Genomic DNA, 17,102 nt, shown 5'->3' on the forward strand with positions numbered 1-17,102 from the left:
TGCTCATAATTAAGATAATACATTAAAATAATAATGGTAAGATATAACGGTTTACAGCTCCTACACAAAAAAATAAGGTGGATAGCACACATCCTTGCATTGATTTTTAGTTTGTGTAGATTCATATTTTTTACAGTTGAAGTAATGAGGGTTGTCTAAGTAACTGTAAACTCAGAAAAGTCAGAGACGATTCTAATGCGATGAAGCGTGAGCTAAAAGTGAAGTGAATCACAGAAGAGAAAACAAAACTTTTCCCACAGACTTTATCTAGGTCAGGGGTGTTACATTAAACTTCAAAAAGGTGGTCTCAGTATTTCTATCTCAGTCTGGGGATAGAACTTTTTTGGAGTAGTTATACATTTCCATATGATCAGTAGTAATACTTTATAAAAGAATAAGAAAAAAAAAAAAACCATCAAAATAGTCATCAAGGATTAGGACTTTGAGTCAAAGTTATGGTTTAGAAGCTTTTCTTTCAAAAAATAAAATAAAAAAAAGAATTTTCATGATCAGCGGAGCTGGATATAAAACTCAATATAAATATTAAAATGTAAAATCAACTGTTTATTCATATTATTAGCATATCGCTTTTACACTTTAGCATTAGCAAAACCTAAATTAGGCTGAATTTTGAACTAGTACATTTAAAAGTATTTTTTTGATACAGTCTATGCTTTGTGCCCAACCAAGCTAAAAATGATGATATAATTCAAGGGCGTCCAATCCTGCTCTTGGAGAGTGCACTTCCTGCAGCTTTAACTCCCTGGACTGGATCTTTCTAGTAATCTTGAAGACCTCGATTAGTTGCTTCAGGTGTGTTTAATTAGGGCTAGAGCTAAACTGTGCAGGACATTGGCCCTCCAGGAACAGGTTTTGACCAATGCCAGTTAGAAAACCCTAAAACAATCATTTGAACTGTAGTTAAAAATGTCACAAACTAGATTTACTGCATAGTTCCTGCATTCTTGTTTCTACGATGTTTTGACAAACATCAATACTGTTGTTAAAATAAAGTTATTTTTACATCAGCAATGTGACGCTTTACTTCTTTTCAGCAATGGAGAACGGCAACATACATGGAATAAAAAAGGCTTAAAGGAATAGTTCACCCATGAATGAAAAGTCATTTACTCACCCTCAAGTAGTTACAAATCAGTATGAATTTATTTGTTCTGCCTAACACAAAGGAAGATATTTTGAAGAAAGTTTAAAACCAGGCTGTTTTGGGTCACCATTGACTTCCATAGTATTTTGTTTTCCTACTACGGAAGTCAATGGTGACCCAAAACAGCCTGGTTACAAATTTCCTCATAATATCTTCCTTTGTGTTAGGCAGAACAAATAAATTCATACTGATTTGCTTTCATTGCATACTGATACTGCTTTCATTGCACCAGCTAGATAATAAATATTACATAAGCACTTATGGTGTTAACTACTCAGTACTGCAGTTTGATGGCAATGCTTACTTAAACTGTAGAAATGGTAAGCCCACTGTTTTACCGTGCAGAAACTAGCAAGTTTATGCTAAAATCCCTGAAATTAGTTTAGCAGTAAATTTAAAGGATGCTTACATATGAATTTTTGCTGCTTTGTGTGCCAATTGTTTTAATAGAGAAAGGTAACCCACTAAAAAAACCCCCAACTTCTTCATTTTGGTGGAAAAGCAAATAGATACATACATTTGGAATTGAATTAGTATACTTTTAGTATCTGTGACACTCACCAATATAAAATCAGTCTGGTATGTTGACAGCATGAACACGGAGATATTATGGTCTGCCAATGGGGCGATGACTGATTTAGCGATTTTTGTTACTCCGATTGGTTGAGAGCTGGTAGCGCTCCCGCCCCCGGACACCACATTAAGAGCCAACCACGTTGCATCGGCCACACTGAGATACTCAGACTCCGGCAGCTCTGAAACAGACAACAGAAACGAGTTACTAATAGTTCGTTTTTTTTTTTGGAAAAATAAGATTTTGTTGATGTTTAGCACTTTGAGAACATTAAAATAGTCTCTAAAATTGATATCTTCCCTCACATTTGTGTGCTATCAGTCTTGTAACTCTCCAGAAGAAATATAGACAGAAAAGCTGGCAACAAACCCTCAAACTTCCGGGAATTTTAAAATACCTGTACCTGTTTTGCAAAACAGAGCTTCTAGTATCCATGGCTACAAACGGGTTTCACCTTGGTAACCAATGTGTAATGACATGGATTCATTCAATCAGCCACAAAACCAAAGCCACTGACAGCTCAGCCTCTAGTAACCCATAATGGAAATGTGGGGGGGACCGCTGATGGACCAATATGTGGTCAAACATTGGCAGTGAGTCAAGCTACAAGGAATTATGGAGAATCGGTGATACTTTACATGACTTAATCTTGCCTCGCTGCACTAAACCCAGTGCACTCTTAGTAAAAGAGTAACCACAAGACCTACCTTTAAAGCCATCTTCATCCACGATAATGGTGTAATCCTCCGGAGTTTCGGTTAAACTAAAGAACTTACATCTGGAAAAAAAGCAAGGAGAAAGAGATAGAAATTATGAGCCAAGGAGGAGCGGAGTAATGAATAGCTGTTATTAACATATTCCTGAGAAGCTTCCATGAACATCAACCTACTCAGCCTCACAGAGATCACAGACCGCATGCAAGTCTTTTGCTCAGGCTTACGGATTTGAAGAATTAAACTTTGACGCATTGAAAGGACAATTTTGTAAGATAAACGAGAGAACGAGACGCGCACGCACACGCGCACGCACACACACACACACACAAGCAACTGGTCATGTCTAAAGAAGACTTTTTAGTTCTAATTTAATAATGTAACCACTGATCTATTATAGAGGATATATATAGTCATTCTATATATCAGTGGATGTAACCAAATAGTGTAAAAAAAAAAAAATCTTTAAAAAGGGAAAATTATTTTTATTGATCAATGAACAGCTCATTGATATATACCAAATAATTGTTCAGGCATAGGGATTTGAAGTTAAACTTTAATCCACTATTTCTGAATTGACACGAAAAATGAATAACCAAAAAAATCAGCTTAGAGAAATCCAAAAAAGTTTAATGATTGTAATTTCTTGATTCTAAAATGTCATGAGGTGTAACAATGAAGTAAAAAGTTCTCACACTACGAATACATAAGTGTAAATATCTTAATCATGTTCATATATTATCAATATTTTAGGTCACACTTTATTTTAAGGTTTAGCTCTCACCATTACAAACCTCAAACTCCTAATTTGCTTCTTATTAATCGTAAGGTAGTTGTTAAGTTTAGGTATTCACTTAGGGATGTAGAATATGGAGATGCACAATATGTGCTTCATGATAACTAATAAACAGCCTGTATGTTAATAATAACAAGGTTTTCAAGGAGTTGTGCCATGTGACTGACCATATGTGAGGGTGGTGTGGCAATATTTGTGAAGTTCCTACAGAAATTGTCAGTTACTGTGATGACTGTGCATTTTTTCCTCCTCAGTATTAAGAAGCTGTTGAAAAAAACAACAACTAATTTTCTTTATTATGATATCAAGAGGACAGCCGTATCACCCTGATGTCATAAGCGTATCAGATTAAAAGCTTTAAATCAAATGCTCTTAATGAATCTTTCAGGAATATAATTGTTCAGCTAAATGCTGATTTTATCAGCTTTTCATACACACACACACACACACAGAGTATAATTTATTTTCCCAAAGAGGACAAAACAGGAAACATATCCGTGTTGAATGCACTCTTACACTCTGCACTGCAAATATAAGCCTGCATGTGTTTCTGCATGAATACTAGGCGGCCACAGCTGGCTCATAACACTGCTCGTGCAACCCAAAGCACTCCAGACACCAGGTAAGAGGAGTCCTTATTTATGGCCCTGTCCACCCACAGTGTATCATTTTGCCTCTGGGGGAAAGCAGGCGACTTGTTGACTTTGGCTAGCAGCATCTTATCTGATACTGCCGAAGTGGTCCTTTTTTTTTTTTTTTTTTTAGGTTTTTGCAAGCTGTCAGACATGTCTGGTGCTGTGTGATCATCTGAAAGCCCCTTCAGCCTAAAGGTGAAATGACACAGCACTGCACTGCAGAAAGATATCTAAAAGTAAGCTATTAATGAAATGCTGCTTGAATTGTTTTATCATTTAAAGCGGGGACAGAAAAATAGGAAATGCTCAGATGCTCTGCAATAGACTGACTCACATATATTTCTATGTAAAAATCCACCGTTTCTGCAGCACTAAGGATTTGAGTGACAGAGTGAAGAGAGAGAGGTGATGGATCTACACTAATTTGAGTCCTGAGACGAGGAGGAGAAAAAAAAAAAAAAAAAAAAAAAAAAAAAAAAAAAATCAAGGCAGTAATCACAGAGAAGCAGGTCTTATGCCCTTAAATCAGAACAACAAAACATCTCTATTGGAAATTTTCAACAGGCTATGACTCACTCGCTCAGAGCCTCTGCTCAGAAATGTGCTTCTAACAACCGTTCCTGAGGCCTCTGAAGACAAATACACTGAATCTTGTTTTCAAACGCACAACCAAATAATTATTGATTCCAGCAGTTTATCTAAAAATATATTTACCGCTTCCTTTTTATTCCTTTTTCTATTTTTAGGGAAGAATCCCTGAATTTATAAGCCGTTACTGTTTATCCAGTGATGTTGAGGGAAATAAAGACTGCTTACCTGAAATCCAAAAACAGCACACTATAACACCCCCCATGTTTTTCCAAAATTGTAAGAACTTATTTCTTCTGGGAAACACTAAAGATGATATATATAAAAAAAAAAAAAAAAAAATAAAAATAATAATTATATATATATATATATATATATATTTTTTTTTACATATCTTCTTTAGTGTTTATTTACTTGTTTGTTGCTTTGTGAACTACCCATTAAAACCAACAATTAAATTCTAAACAATCAAAATGACCTGCATTTTACTCATGTATCAGTATGTATTTCTCAGTAAAACGAGGAGAACGTAGGCCCACACTTGATTTTAACTACTAGGAGTTGATTGCATTGTGATATGACACAAACTAGAAGAGGGACAGATGGTTGGAGGGGTTAAAAACATGAAGTCTTGTTGACGTCAGCCAAAAAGTAGTTTCAGAGGTGGAGCAAGTTAATACTGTTTGCTTTAGCATTACGACAACATTTTGCCTTTAGAATAACGTGCACCAAAGAATTCTGCATCTGCTAAAACGCTTAATACGAGACTTACTATACTTTAACAGATCAGGTTGACACCTCAAACACTGAGATTTTTTTTTTTTTTTAAGGTAAATGTAAATCTACATTTTTATGCTAAGGACAGTTTAAGCAATAAACTGAAGGAAACGTCTAAATATGTAAATGTGTAAAGAAGGAGACATTAAGTTAAGCAACGCTTCAACATTTAAAAAAAAAAAAAACAACTTCCAGTGGATCTCCATTACCTTTTACTTTAATGTGGAAATCATTTCCAGCACACATTCTGATCACGCCGCTGGATTTCTAAACCCAGATATATGGAAAAGAAAGGAGACATGTCTTGTCATGTCCCAGTCTTGTTCTCTGGGAAATTGATTAAAATAAAATAGTCAGTTTATGATCATAACGAGAACGATTTTACAAATGGGGGCCAAAAAAAAACACTCAATCCAAAGGGAAAAAAAGTTTTCATACCCCATTGACGGAGATTGGTTCTCGTTTCAAGTATATATTCGATTTGATTACATTTCTCAGGCAACAAGACTCAAAATGTGCATCTCAAGTAAACATTTTTATTTAAGAACGTTTATATGTGCACACAATGCGTTTTAATGGCGACATTGCATTTAATTAACCTTGTTGTTTCATTGTATCTTCCTGAGTAACCAAAAAGTCCTTGCTGGACAAAGAGTGAGCCAGCACAACCCAAATGTTTCAAACTGTAAGCAACTATTTCCAGAGCTCCCCTTGTGTTGTGTGCATTCTGCATCATGCTGAGACACTTCACAAACAGCCACTAAAAACAAGTCTGTCCCCGATCCCCTAGCATAAAAGTGTTTGCCAAGTCAGAATCAATTTAAAGATTCAAAATCAGAAAAGAAGCCGTATCGAAAATGCCATTTCTACATGAAATTGCATTTGTATCCAAAAAAAAAAAAAAAAAACAGAAGCTCTTGAAACACATTTCACGGCCTGCTGGGCAAGACATACAGCACCGAATACAATAGAAAGCCCTGAAGCAATGCTGTTCACAGCCAGATGCAAACCACCGGGAGGAATATATCACTGCAAACACAACCCGAGTGTTCAAAACAGCCCGGCTGCAAAGCATTTTACTGTGATAAGTCTTCGATTCGCAAGTTAACATCCCTGCGTTTGCAGGCAGGCCTTGGATGTTTTTGCTGAGACGTTACTTTGTGATTTTCAGTACTTTTCCTTTCGATCGGAGGTGATGTCATCATTGCTGTTCCAGGCTCTGAGTCATGACAAAACATCTTTGATCTCTAAAGAGAAAAAAAAATAAAGTTTCCCTTTCGAACACGTCCAACTTGTAGTTGTCGGCTATCACGATTAGGCCACTTGCCTGACATTGCTTAATTGCAGGGAGACCTTTTCAAAACACAACGGCCATTACGAACATAGAACCGATAAAGCATTCTGAACGAAATGAGATTTATGAAACGCAAGAGCAAGTAAACATGCAAAATAAAGGCCTGATGGGAACTAGGCCCCTGATTTAAACCACTATTATTTTTTTAGCACTAATGCAGACATGAAAACCAACCACTTTAACTCCAGCTAGAGGCCTGTGTGTGTGTGTGTGTGTGTGTGTGTGTGTGTGTGTGTGTGTGTGTGTGTGTGTCTAAACGAGCGGGCAGGATGTTTCTCCCTGAGGTTCAGGCTCCAGAGCCGGACTGGAGATGTGCTCACACACTTTGCTTACGCAAACACAGCAAGGGGGCAATTGAGACTCTATGAATAGATGGTCTTTCACAAAGACCCTCATCTGAGGGTGCATCAGCGTGAGAGAGAGAGAGAGAGAGCGAGAAAACGACTGCAGAACGCTACCAGCAAGCGATGCATGTGCATTACCAAAACACAAAAGGTGGCAAAAGCGCGTTTGTGTTTACAGGCAGGAAGCCTATGCAGCAAACGCATGCAAATCACGCTCAGGCCACAACTTTTCCTCTCCTCTGCCAGTTGTTTACAGGTTTCCACCGAGCGCGGTTCAAACGGATCTCTGTCAAACTGATCAAAACGGGTCAGTTTTTGATTAAAGCAACCGCAAAGATAAGCTTCGCGTCGAGTCATCAGGATGCCCCCTTCATCTGTATCAAAGCCGTGATGCTGAATACGTGATCATACGCCGTGCATCACAGACGGGGGGATTTAAAGCAACATCCCCTCCGTACATTTATACCGCCGCGCAAGAAGAAAAACAACCCCGAGCACGTACACACACCCCTCTACCGTCGAGGCAACTTCAGCGGCAGTCGTTACCGCCAAACAAAACACCCATGACCGCTTGCTCGACGATGTCATGCGCCGCTCGCGCGGAGCAGATAGACATTTGGATGAAAACCGTCAAGAAGTGCTGGAAGTGCATCTGATCCTCGTGAGAGGTGCGTAGCGGTAAGCTAATGTGATTCCGCCTCGGATTCTCCACGAAGACGTTTAACGGACACTCGGTACAGGTTCAACACAACGCAAACTTGATTCGCGAAGCTCCTTACCTTGTTTTGGAGGGCAGAAAAGCTAGTTTGATTAATCCGTGAGTGCAAATCTGGATGCCCTCTTTCGCTATACTTGCTACTTTTAAACTGTGCTCTAAAATGTGCAGCTCCATCTTTTGCGTCTTCTCATTTGTGGTACATCTAAAATATATATATATGTATATATAACTGCCTATTCTGTTTTGATAAAACAAGAAAGAATAAATAAATAAATAACTAGAGCTTATGGACAGGGCTTTAAAACCTTCAAACGGAGCGGAAAGGAGGGGAGAGAAAAGGAAAAGTTGTCTGCCGAGGAAAAGAGAGAAAGAGAGTAAAGCGGGGTGAAATAAAAGAAAGCACAACGAGGTAAACGGGAAGGGAGAAAAAAGAGGACTGTCGGCCCCCGTGTTTCCACTCCGACAAGGATTGGAATGGGCCAGCAGCTGGTAACAGTGAAACAAACAACCTGTCACTCAAAAAAGGGGGCGGGACGAATTATATGGGAAGTGCATGTCGGGAAATGTAGTTTAGCTGTACAAAGTTTATTATTTTTTTTATTAAAGATGCTATGCATTTACTTGGTTTCTGTACGCACACGCACAAACATATAGGAACTACACATTCAAAATAAGTATATATTTCTGAATTATATTTATTCTACTAAAATTAGCTAAGTTTCTTTAACAAAGGGGCATTTACAATAGGCTTAGAATGTGCTGGACTTTGAACTTTTCTTATATTTTGGCCATGGCCACCACTGACACTTACAGGACAAAATTGTTATCGATGGGCATCCTCCCCCCAAGACCAATGAGTAGGTTACTCGATAGATCAGTGGTTCCCAACCCTGCTCATTTTGCATGCCTCCTTTATCTGACACAGCAGTTTCAGGTCTTAAAATCTCTACTAATGAGCTGATGACCTGAATCCGATGTGTTTGATTAAGCAGAAATGTAAATTGTCAAGTGCTGGGGTAGATGACCTTATTCCTCCTTCATCACAGGGCCTGGGGCAATGTTCGCTTGATATAAATTGTGATATAATTTTACCCACAATGCAGAAAATGTACTTGAAGGTTTTTTTTTTCTTTTCTTGTTTCATTAAAGGTAGCATTTCAACATTAAAGGGCCTACCTTAAAATCGTAAATTTTCCTAAAGATCATTCAGTTTAGCTACTAACATACTAGATTACAAAGTATGTGACCTCTTTTCGAGCCTAAACAAAATCTTGCTAATTATTCACTGTGTAAAAGATGTAATGGGGGATGTAATCAATATCAATCTGTTCTTTATCTAAAAAAAAAAAAAAAAAAAAAAAAAAAGGAACTTTTGGATCTTTTTAGAAGTGCAATGAAACCAGATGGTGAAATTTTTAAAACAGTAATGGAAAAAATATACGCAGTAAATAATTTGTACATGTAATAATCATGATGACACCCATTAATTGACCCAGTCCTGGCCCAGAGTCATCATCTTATACAAAGAGGCAGAAGTTTAATAATTCACAAGTGCTGTCTATTGGTAACCAGGGCTGGTGCTGCAGAGTGTCATAAAACAACAAGCATTCTTTGTGTGCAGCTGTGATAAGATCCCTGGGACACTCTGATCTCTCACAGGGACAGGCATTGTTCAGTTCAAAGGACAGCACTCCTCTTTAGACGCCGTTCCTTTCAGCATTACCACTCAAAACATATTTAGTAAGCATTGGACTTTGACATTTTAGAAATATCAGATGTCTGTACTTTAGCGTTAGACTAAAATAAATAAAAATAAAAAATTTTAAGACATAAGTCCATTGAACGCATTGCAAAAGGCAAATCCTTAGTTTCATAGTCAAATTACGCCAACTGTAAATTTCTCTTCTGCAGCCTTATTAAATTTAATGAGGAAAACCCTGTTGTCAAGCTTTCATCTTAAGGATCAGTGATTAAGATATAAAACTGAAGACAAAAGCAATACTCTTGACTTGTTGGCGCACTGATTCATGAATAAAAACAAAAAGCAGCAAAACAGCAGCTTGTAAGTCAAATCAAAATCTTAAATGTATTGTTGCGTCACCTGAACAATTAGTCTTTCCCAACCAGACACTGAACAAAACGCTCAGCTGAAAACTACACTAAGACTTTCCCTAAAGAGCAAACACCGCAATAGGACATTGAAGCACTCACAAATAAAGGCTTAGTTACACTCAAAGGCAGCTTGTCAAAGCAGAAGTGGAGCACTAAAAGCTGAGTTCTGCAGAGAATCCTTTAATCTGAACCCCATGACCCACATGAAGCCCTGAGAACCAATCTCCTACCGGCATTACACTGGCTCTGAGGCTTTGAAACTACAAGTCTTAATGTTATCCTCTCTAAAAGGTGAGCCGAGAAAGCTAGTTTGAAACCATTTCTCCAGAAACTGTAGTCACATTAGGAGATCTGGGTATTCACATTGGTCTTTTTTTTTTTTTGGAAAAGAAATAAAACCCCACACGTCAACAGATTTTAATTACATTTATTGAAAACGGAAGCTTTCCAGATTTCCTGTACAGTATGCTCTCCTCACCAGCACCAACTGTTGAAAAGGCGAACAAAATTGCATTCATACCATGACAAATGATATTGCTTTAATTGAATTAGATGTTGCCCTTAAGAAAAGCAAAAGTAGTTTTAGCACAAAACTACCCCCAAGCAAATCTCATAGGGCACTGATGTAGGATCACGGCGTTAAGGGTCACCAGTGAAAAGAAGTGGCTGACCCCCTTTGAAAGTGATCCAAAGATGTGGAACAGCCCTCACCTTCCAAGAAGAGTCTGGCTGGGAAAGCCTTTACTCCAACACCGTACCTGTAACTGCATAAACAATTAAACATGTAAGACCTCCCATTTTCAGATTAAGAGCATAAGAGGAAAAATGTTCCTAATAAAACCCAACAGCAAACTGTAGGGTGTTATCAGGATTTTAATTTTTGGTCAAGTCCACAGCAAGTCAGGAACCAGGTATCCTAAAAGCCTTGGTATATGACCAACTTCATACACATGCAACTGTGAAACGTTTAAGAACATGCCTTTTCGTCTCAGTACTGTCAGAGCAATCAGCTGCCAGCATTCATTCTTCAGTCTAGTCATATGGGACCTGTGGGCACAACACAAACACGTTAGGATTATCAAGACACTGAGCTATTGAAAATGTCACAAGGCTTCTAAAAAGGAGCAACGCAGGGTCGTTATCCTCCCCGGTGAGCGTCTTGGATGACGCGGTGCAGGAACGTTTCTCAAAAACATGCCTTCCAGCTTGATTCACTGAAGTAAATTTAGACACTAGAAAAACTGAAGTTCAACCATCTTTACAGGAGCAAAAAAAATAAGCACTTAAACTCAAGATGAGGCCTTGTCTCGACCACCACCAGGACCCAACAACATATATAAGGTCCAATTCGAGCGGGTGCCGAGCTTCTCTAGCACTGGCATTTGAGCATTCCAGTCAGACATACAACTGGTTGCAGATACCAACAGTGCAGGCTCCTGTTATTTCTAATAGATCATTTTAACATTACAAACCTCTAAAACCCACCAAAAAAAAAAAAACAACTGCACCTTCTAGTGGACATTCCTCAAATGAAAACTACAGTGTGGAAATTTACAGGAGGGACATGTTGCTCTTCATGCCTTACAAATTAAGGTACAGTTAGTTGAATGTACTGCAGTGTTTTCACGCAAAGCTAAAGGATTAGTTATGGGTATAAAAGCAATACTACAGACGTCACAGGGGAAGAGATAAATATTTAATTAGAGGTTCTCTAGCACTGTCACTTGAACATTCCTGTCAGACATACTAGATGCAGTTACCAACAGCATTGACTAATGTCATTCCTAAAAAGACATGCAAATACAAACCTCCAACACTTCTAAACACCAAAAGGGTGTTGCGCCCTCTAGTGGACATCCTTCACATCACCTACAGAGTGGAAATTTACAGAAGTGAGATGTTTTACCTTTGCGGAATCTTACAAAAAAATTGTAAAAACCTTTAAGCTCATTGAATGTACTGCAGAATTTTCCCACAAAGCCAAGGACATTTGCGACATGGGTTAATCAATACTACAGACTTAATTTCTGAGGCGTTTCCAACGACTAAGCTCCACTGAGAGGGGCAAGTCGGGATAGACCTCACTTTAGTTCTCAATGCATCAATAAGTGAACAAATTCTAAAAAGTAACATTTACCATTAGAACAAGCTACTGCAGGGGCAGGTTATGCATCAACTCGCAGGATTATCCACCCACATTGTGTTCTGGAGCCTGAAAGTAGAAGGAAACATTAGAAGAGAATGGTATGTCTACACTTAAGCATAATAAAAAGAGAGTTTGAGTGTTCAGAATGGCACATCCTCTTTCACGGTTCGTAAGAGCAGTTGAACATTAATGCCAATCATCATTACAAAACTCCAGTAACTCATCCTAATGAATTCTTACCCGATTGCCCAGTTCGTTCACGGGAGGATCATTAATGTCACCCGAAACCTGAAAGTGCACATCTCATTTAAAATGGACAAATCATATCACTTCCAATATCAAAAGAACCATTTTCTGTGTTAAGATGTCTCTTCTCAGTAGTAGCACTGTTATTTGGTAGCCAAACAGTGAGTTGCAAGAGAAGGGAGTTGTAGTTTTCGCACTGCACTAGTTCCTGAGCCCATTATGACTAGACCTTGACTAGTACTGTGCACTTCCTTAGAAACAGTCCAAACCACTTACCATTCCGCACATGTTGGTGACTACGCACTTCAAACAACATGGATATGCCCAAAATCCTGTTGAAATAAGTAAAACAATATTATTCTTCCTATAGTCTTGAACAACAGAGACATGTTTGGAATATACCAGGTCTCATTGTCATCATTGCAACGATTCTACAAAGATGAAAGCACACCTGGCGTTATTCTAGCCAAGTCGACGGAGGAATTTGTCCAATTTGAGAAATTCCGTATGAAACAATCTGCTTGGCACAAATCCGATCAATCTGTCCCCCACAAAAGACCAAATTCCCCACAATACACTAAATGTAGCTGAAAACAGTTACTACACGACAATACAAAAGTAACTTGATAAAATAACTTCGTAGTTCAGTAGTTTTCTCTATGCACAGCAGCCTGCGGGAGCATTCACCACGTGGTCTACTATTAGCTAGAACGTATTTGCGTTAAACCTTTTTAACTGTTGCCATAAACTTAATACAACACATCATAAATAACGGAAAAGCGAAAATAAAAAACAGATATTAAATAAAAGAAGAAAAAACAAGTACCTAGGTTTAAGCCAGCCTTCTTGACTAACACTCGCAGACGCGTTGAAGCTGAGAAGGACGGAAGGGAAAAAGCGTCACCTTTTATATCCGATTTACGACATTTTACGGCTCTGCGCTCTCCGCTGCGTTTCTGTGGTAACGTTAAGCAATCAAAACCACAGATATGTAATATGTATACATATCTATGATTAAAATCGAAAAATCTATTTATATTAAACTGGACCAAAGCTCGAAGTATTTGTGAAAAAACATTGTACATAATACAGTAAACAATGTTACATTTGTAATTTTCATCTAAAATGTGTTGAGAGGTTTGAATTCAGATTCGATACATTATTTATTGCCCTGCTGTTCACTTTTTTTTGGAATTGTATAAAATTAATTAAATAGCAATTAAAACTATTCTAAACTATCTTTTGTTGATACAATAATAATAATAATTATTAATTATAATAAATGTTGGAAAACTCCAATAAATGTGAGACACGTGACCTCATTTCGCGCTAGTGTATTATTCAAGCAAGTATTACCTTTACTGCCTTTACTAACCTGTGACTCTCATATTATTCTTTCATTATGGGGGGTTGTATGTCAAGAAAGCAGATCCCTGATGAAATTTACAGATATTGGTCTGCTATAGCATCTTCTCTTCGCCTCGGCTGGCTTGGGACGAATAACGTTAGAACGGTTAGTGTTACTCGCCGCTTAACTTATTTGTTTAATATTGAACAAGCGAGCTAGCTAGCATGCTGAATGTAATAAATCTGTAGTAAGATCGTGTCACTAGGAGTGTTGTGATGTTAAACAAACTGTTTGTAAAATAAAATCTTAATTGTGTCATCAAGTGACTGGCTAAGTTACCGTTTTCAAATTGCTTTATTTTTATTCAGGAGATGAAAGCGTGCCAACTTGCCCTTTTCCCTAATCTGTTGAACTCCTCCGCTGTAGAAGAGGATATTCTTGGCCTGGAGGAACATCTACGAGAGGCAAGTTACTGAATCCATGTCTGTAGAAATATCAACATGGTGATTGTTTCTACATTGTATTTTCAATCTGACTTTAGATATTTGCTATAAGGAAGCTCTGTCACTTTATTGTTAGTTCATATATAACCAGTTCTGCATCTCTGTTTTGCAGTTAGTGCATTTATCTTTTCAGTATGTCGCTACATAACCTTTTCCATTCCTTATTTATATCAGCTGTATAGAGTGAGAACCTTATTGAGAACTTTGTTAAGTTAGTCTAGTTATGTCAGCCTGAAATGAAAGTTAAAGGACAAACGCTGCTATGTTTTATACTTTCACCTGAACTAGTGAACTAATTTAGAAATAGAGGATCAGGCCCAAGATGGTTTGACCGGCTCATTAAACAAACCTTTCAGGATTTTACATGTCAAAAAGCTAATCCTGTACTTGTTTAAAATCTTAATTGGTGTTATCGAAGTTGATTTAAAATGTAATCACTGGACTCTATCTATCTATCTATCTATCTATCTATCTATCTATCTATCTATCAGTGCTCTCAAACTGATTAATAGTAATTAATCAGATATTGACCAAAGAAAGAAAAAACATATATATATATATATATATATATATATATATATATATATATATATATATATATATATATATATATAATATTTATGTCCTAATGTATGGAAATGTATGTCATTGTACTCTTCTACCTTATACTGTACAGTGCTTTGATGCAACCTGTGTTGTTAAAAGTGCTATATAAATAAAAATGATTGATTGATTGATTGATTGATTGAAATAAAAAACATTCAAAAGGTGGGCTTTTTTTTTTACACAAAAAGTATAACCACCATAAATGTATATTTTTGTATATTTCTGATGCCAGGGTGCTGATGTCTCAAGTGGTGATGAGCGCGGTCGGACGCCTCTTCATGTGGCAGCAGGAGAAGGCCATTTAAACACCGTTGGCTTCTTGCTGCAGCAGGGAGCAGATGTGAATGCCACTGACTGTTATGAAGAAACTCCACTTCAAGATGCCATACGCTGCAAGTACTTATCACATCTGTGTGCTTTTCAGACATTGAACTCCAAGGTCAGAAATGAACTTTTCCATTAAAGGGGAACATTTACAATATTTTTTTTACCTTTGTGTGGGCAGTTTTCATAATTACCTTAATAATGGTTTCTGTGTAATAATTTACTTAAATACATCAGAACAATAAACAAAAGCCATCTTTTTACTGTAGGACATAAACCACATCTGACATGGCATTTGTGTTTATTTACTGGTTAATGCTGCTAAAATATGGCTTGCATGTATTTTCACTACAAATGCATAATATATAGCAAATACACTACATAAAGGATGTAAATGATAAAAAACAAATACAGGAACTCCTTACACGGTAGGGCTGCGATTTTATTTTTGTTGTTGATTATGATAGATTAATACATTAATATATTAATGACCAACCTTGTTTTTGTGTTTGGGGAACATCTTTCGTACCCTGGCTATACAGTTAAGAACCACTTATAAACATGTATTGCTTTTTTTGCATTCTAAAACCAAGACTTCATATTGCTTCTTGTAGTAGCTTGAAAAACAAAACAGCTATTTAAACAGAGAGTAAATTATATACAAGCATAAAGAAGCTTTTAAAACAAATTATGCACACTTTTATAGTCACTAGAAATCCTTTTATAGTCATTGAAGCTGTCCACACTGTGCAAAGAATTACACTGAAAATGCACTCATGGTTTATGATGAAAGAATTTATAAGAGTGCCGAATTCAGTCAGTGAGTTGCCACTGCATGGTTAAAATGCTGCCAAAAAAAACCAACACATAAAAAGAAATATGATGCAATCTGAACAGATCTAGATGTAATGCCACTGTCACCGCTTTTCACATTTTACTTCAATCACAGAAATTGTGAAGGGTTATATTTTCACTAGGAGTTTGGAGGTGGTGGAGCTGTTAATTTCTGCAGGGGCACGTTTGGAAAAATCCTCAGAGGAACTTGGGGTTGAGATGTGCTGGTAAGTGGGATTATGTTTTTATACAGAAGTCAATTTTACAAAAGAGGGCTCTTGATAAAAGGTGTCAGCCCGATGAACGTGTTAACCTTAATAGCAATAATTGTAGTCTTCTCATTATGGATTGTGCTTTTTAGTCTTGCATTCCTTGGAGACACAGAACAAATGGAGGCTTGGAAGCAAGCTGGAGTCAGTTTTAACGCTTCTGATGCTCACGGTCGAACTCCCTTACATGTGGTGAGGTTTTTTTTAAAGTAAATGTTATTCCTATGAGAAGCAACTAAGCCTGGCTCATCGTTCTTCATCGGCTTTAATAGGCGGTGTGCACTGATCAACCTGAAATGGTGAAGTTCTGTATCCGCAGTGGATCCAACCTTGAGGTATGGACACAAAGTGTTTAAAAAAAAAAACAGTGGTTTATCTCGCAAAGGTTTGGCCACATACATTGTTTTGGACAATGTTTTAGAATAATATCAAGTTCTCAAAACACGTAAGATGCATGCTAGGTTTTCCATCACTCGTCTAATTCAACTTTTTGCTGGAAAAGTCATACTTCACGAATTCAACGTTTTTATATTGTCTACAACAAAATTCTAGAAGGTTTCAAGATGACAAAAACCCATATGTGTCCTTACCTTTGGTTCTGTAGGGATATAAAAGCATTGTATTATTTACATAATTTTAATCTTCTCTGAAATAACAGCAAAGAGACAGGTTCAACAACAGGCCCATAGATGATGCTCAGAGACTAGGCTTACAACACATGGTGGAGATGTTGACTTATTAAGCTCATTCGCTGAACCAGGAAGCCCAGAAGGAGCGGCAGGCTGTATTTTTTAAGAGAGTTCATAGTTTACAGTTCTTTGCCATTTGTTTTTTCAGATCATAAAACATTTTAATGCAAAATATTGTTAATTGTAATTTTTAAGAGCATTATTATAGAAAGAATTGATGAAGAGGTTCATGTAGAAACCTTCTTTTAATGTTATTTGGCCCAACTAAAATAGGTCAATGAAACAATAAATCAGCATTATTCAATATTCAGTTTTTTTTTTCTTAAGCAGAGTTCCAAGGACAGTTTTCCTCCGGTTTGAT

At 37.3% G+C, this 17,102-nt stretch overlaps 2 protein-coding genes, 2 long non-coding RNA genes and 1 other non-coding gene across 6 annotated transcripts in view; 2 read left to right on the top strand and 3 right to left on the bottom strand.

Annotated features, from left to right (window-relative positions):
• Positions 1 to 8,142, bottom strand: part of castor2 (cytosolic arginine sensor for mTORC1 subunit 2) — a 15,648-nt gene extending 7,506 nt beyond the window's left edge. The window contains exons 1-3 of the mRNA XM_043238390.1: positions 7,726 to 8,142; positions 2,447 to 2,517; positions 1,727 to 1,920 (exon numbers count right to left, since the gene is read on the bottom strand). Coding sequence (XP_043094325.1) covers positions 1,727 to 1,920; positions 2,447 to 2,517; positions 7,726 to 7,838 — 378 coding nt within the window. The 5' untranslated portion in view covers positions 7,839 to 8,142. The remainder of the gene's footprint in view (positions 1 to 1,726; positions 1,921 to 2,446; positions 2,518 to 7,725) is intronic.
• On the top strand, positions 2,524 to 13,978 carry LOC122344816. The gene is made up of 3 exons (XR_006250932.1): positions 2,524 to 7,614; positions 13,591 to 13,681; positions 13,885 to 13,978. It is a non-coding gene; the product is annotated as an uncharacterized LOC122344816 (long non-coding RNA).
• Positions 10,188 to 13,095, bottom strand: LOC122344815. Of its 2 annotated transcripts, XR_006250931.1 has the most exons (7): positions 12,995 to 13,095; positions 12,445 to 12,500; positions 12,163 to 12,210; positions 11,914 to 11,988; positions 11,585 to 11,645; positions 10,488 to 10,823; positions 10,188 to 10,263 (listed from the first exon to the last, which is right to left on the bottom strand). It is a non-coding gene; the product is annotated as an uncharacterized LOC122344815 (long non-coding RNA). The 2 variants fall into 2 exon arrangements; XR_006250930.1 differs by having other exon boundaries at positions 10,188 to 10,823; positions 12,995 to 13,091.
• Positions 11,729 to 11,862, bottom strand: LOC122346224. The gene has a single exon (XR_006251119.1). It is a non-coding gene; the product is annotated as a small nucleolar RNA SNORA18 (small nucleolar RNA).
• Positions 13,979 to 14,861: 883 nt separating the features above from the next.
• Positions 14,862 to 17,072, top strand: si:ch211-209a2.2 (L-asparaginase). The gene is made up of 5 exons (XM_043240134.1): positions 14,862 to 15,021; positions 15,927 to 16,010; positions 16,145 to 16,244; positions 16,325 to 16,387; positions 16,711 to 17,072. Exons 2-5 carry the CDS (start codon positions 16,003 to 16,005, stop codon positions 16,792 to 16,794), a joined length of 255 nt encoding a protein of 84 aa, XP_043096069.1. The 5' UTR covers positions 14,862 to 15,021; positions 15,927 to 16,002; the 3' UTR covers positions 16,795 to 17,072.
• The last annotated feature ends 30 nt before the right edge of the window (positions 17,073 to 17,102 follow it).

Source organism: Puntigrus tetrazona, chromosome 5, assembly GCF_018831695.1.
Source record: "Puntigrus tetrazona isolate hp1 chromosome 5, ASM1883169v1, whole genome shotgun sequence".
Lineage (NCBI taxonomy): Eukaryota > Metazoa > Chordata > Actinopteri > Cypriniformes > Cyprinidae > Puntigrus > Puntigrus tetrazona.

What these genes read in the sequence shown, in the direction of transcription:
- si:ch211-209a2.2 (XM_043240134.1), top strand. An exon ending in GTCGAACTCCCTTACATGTG is followed by an intron (nt 16,245 to 16,324) that starts GTGAGGTTTTTT and finishes CGGCTTTAATAG; the next exon opens with GCGGTGTGCACTGATCAACC. An exon ending in GCAGTGGATCCAACCTTGAG is followed by an intron (nt 16,388 to 16,710) that starts GTATGGACACAA and finishes CTGAAATAACAG; the next exon opens with CAAAGAGACAGGTTCAACAA.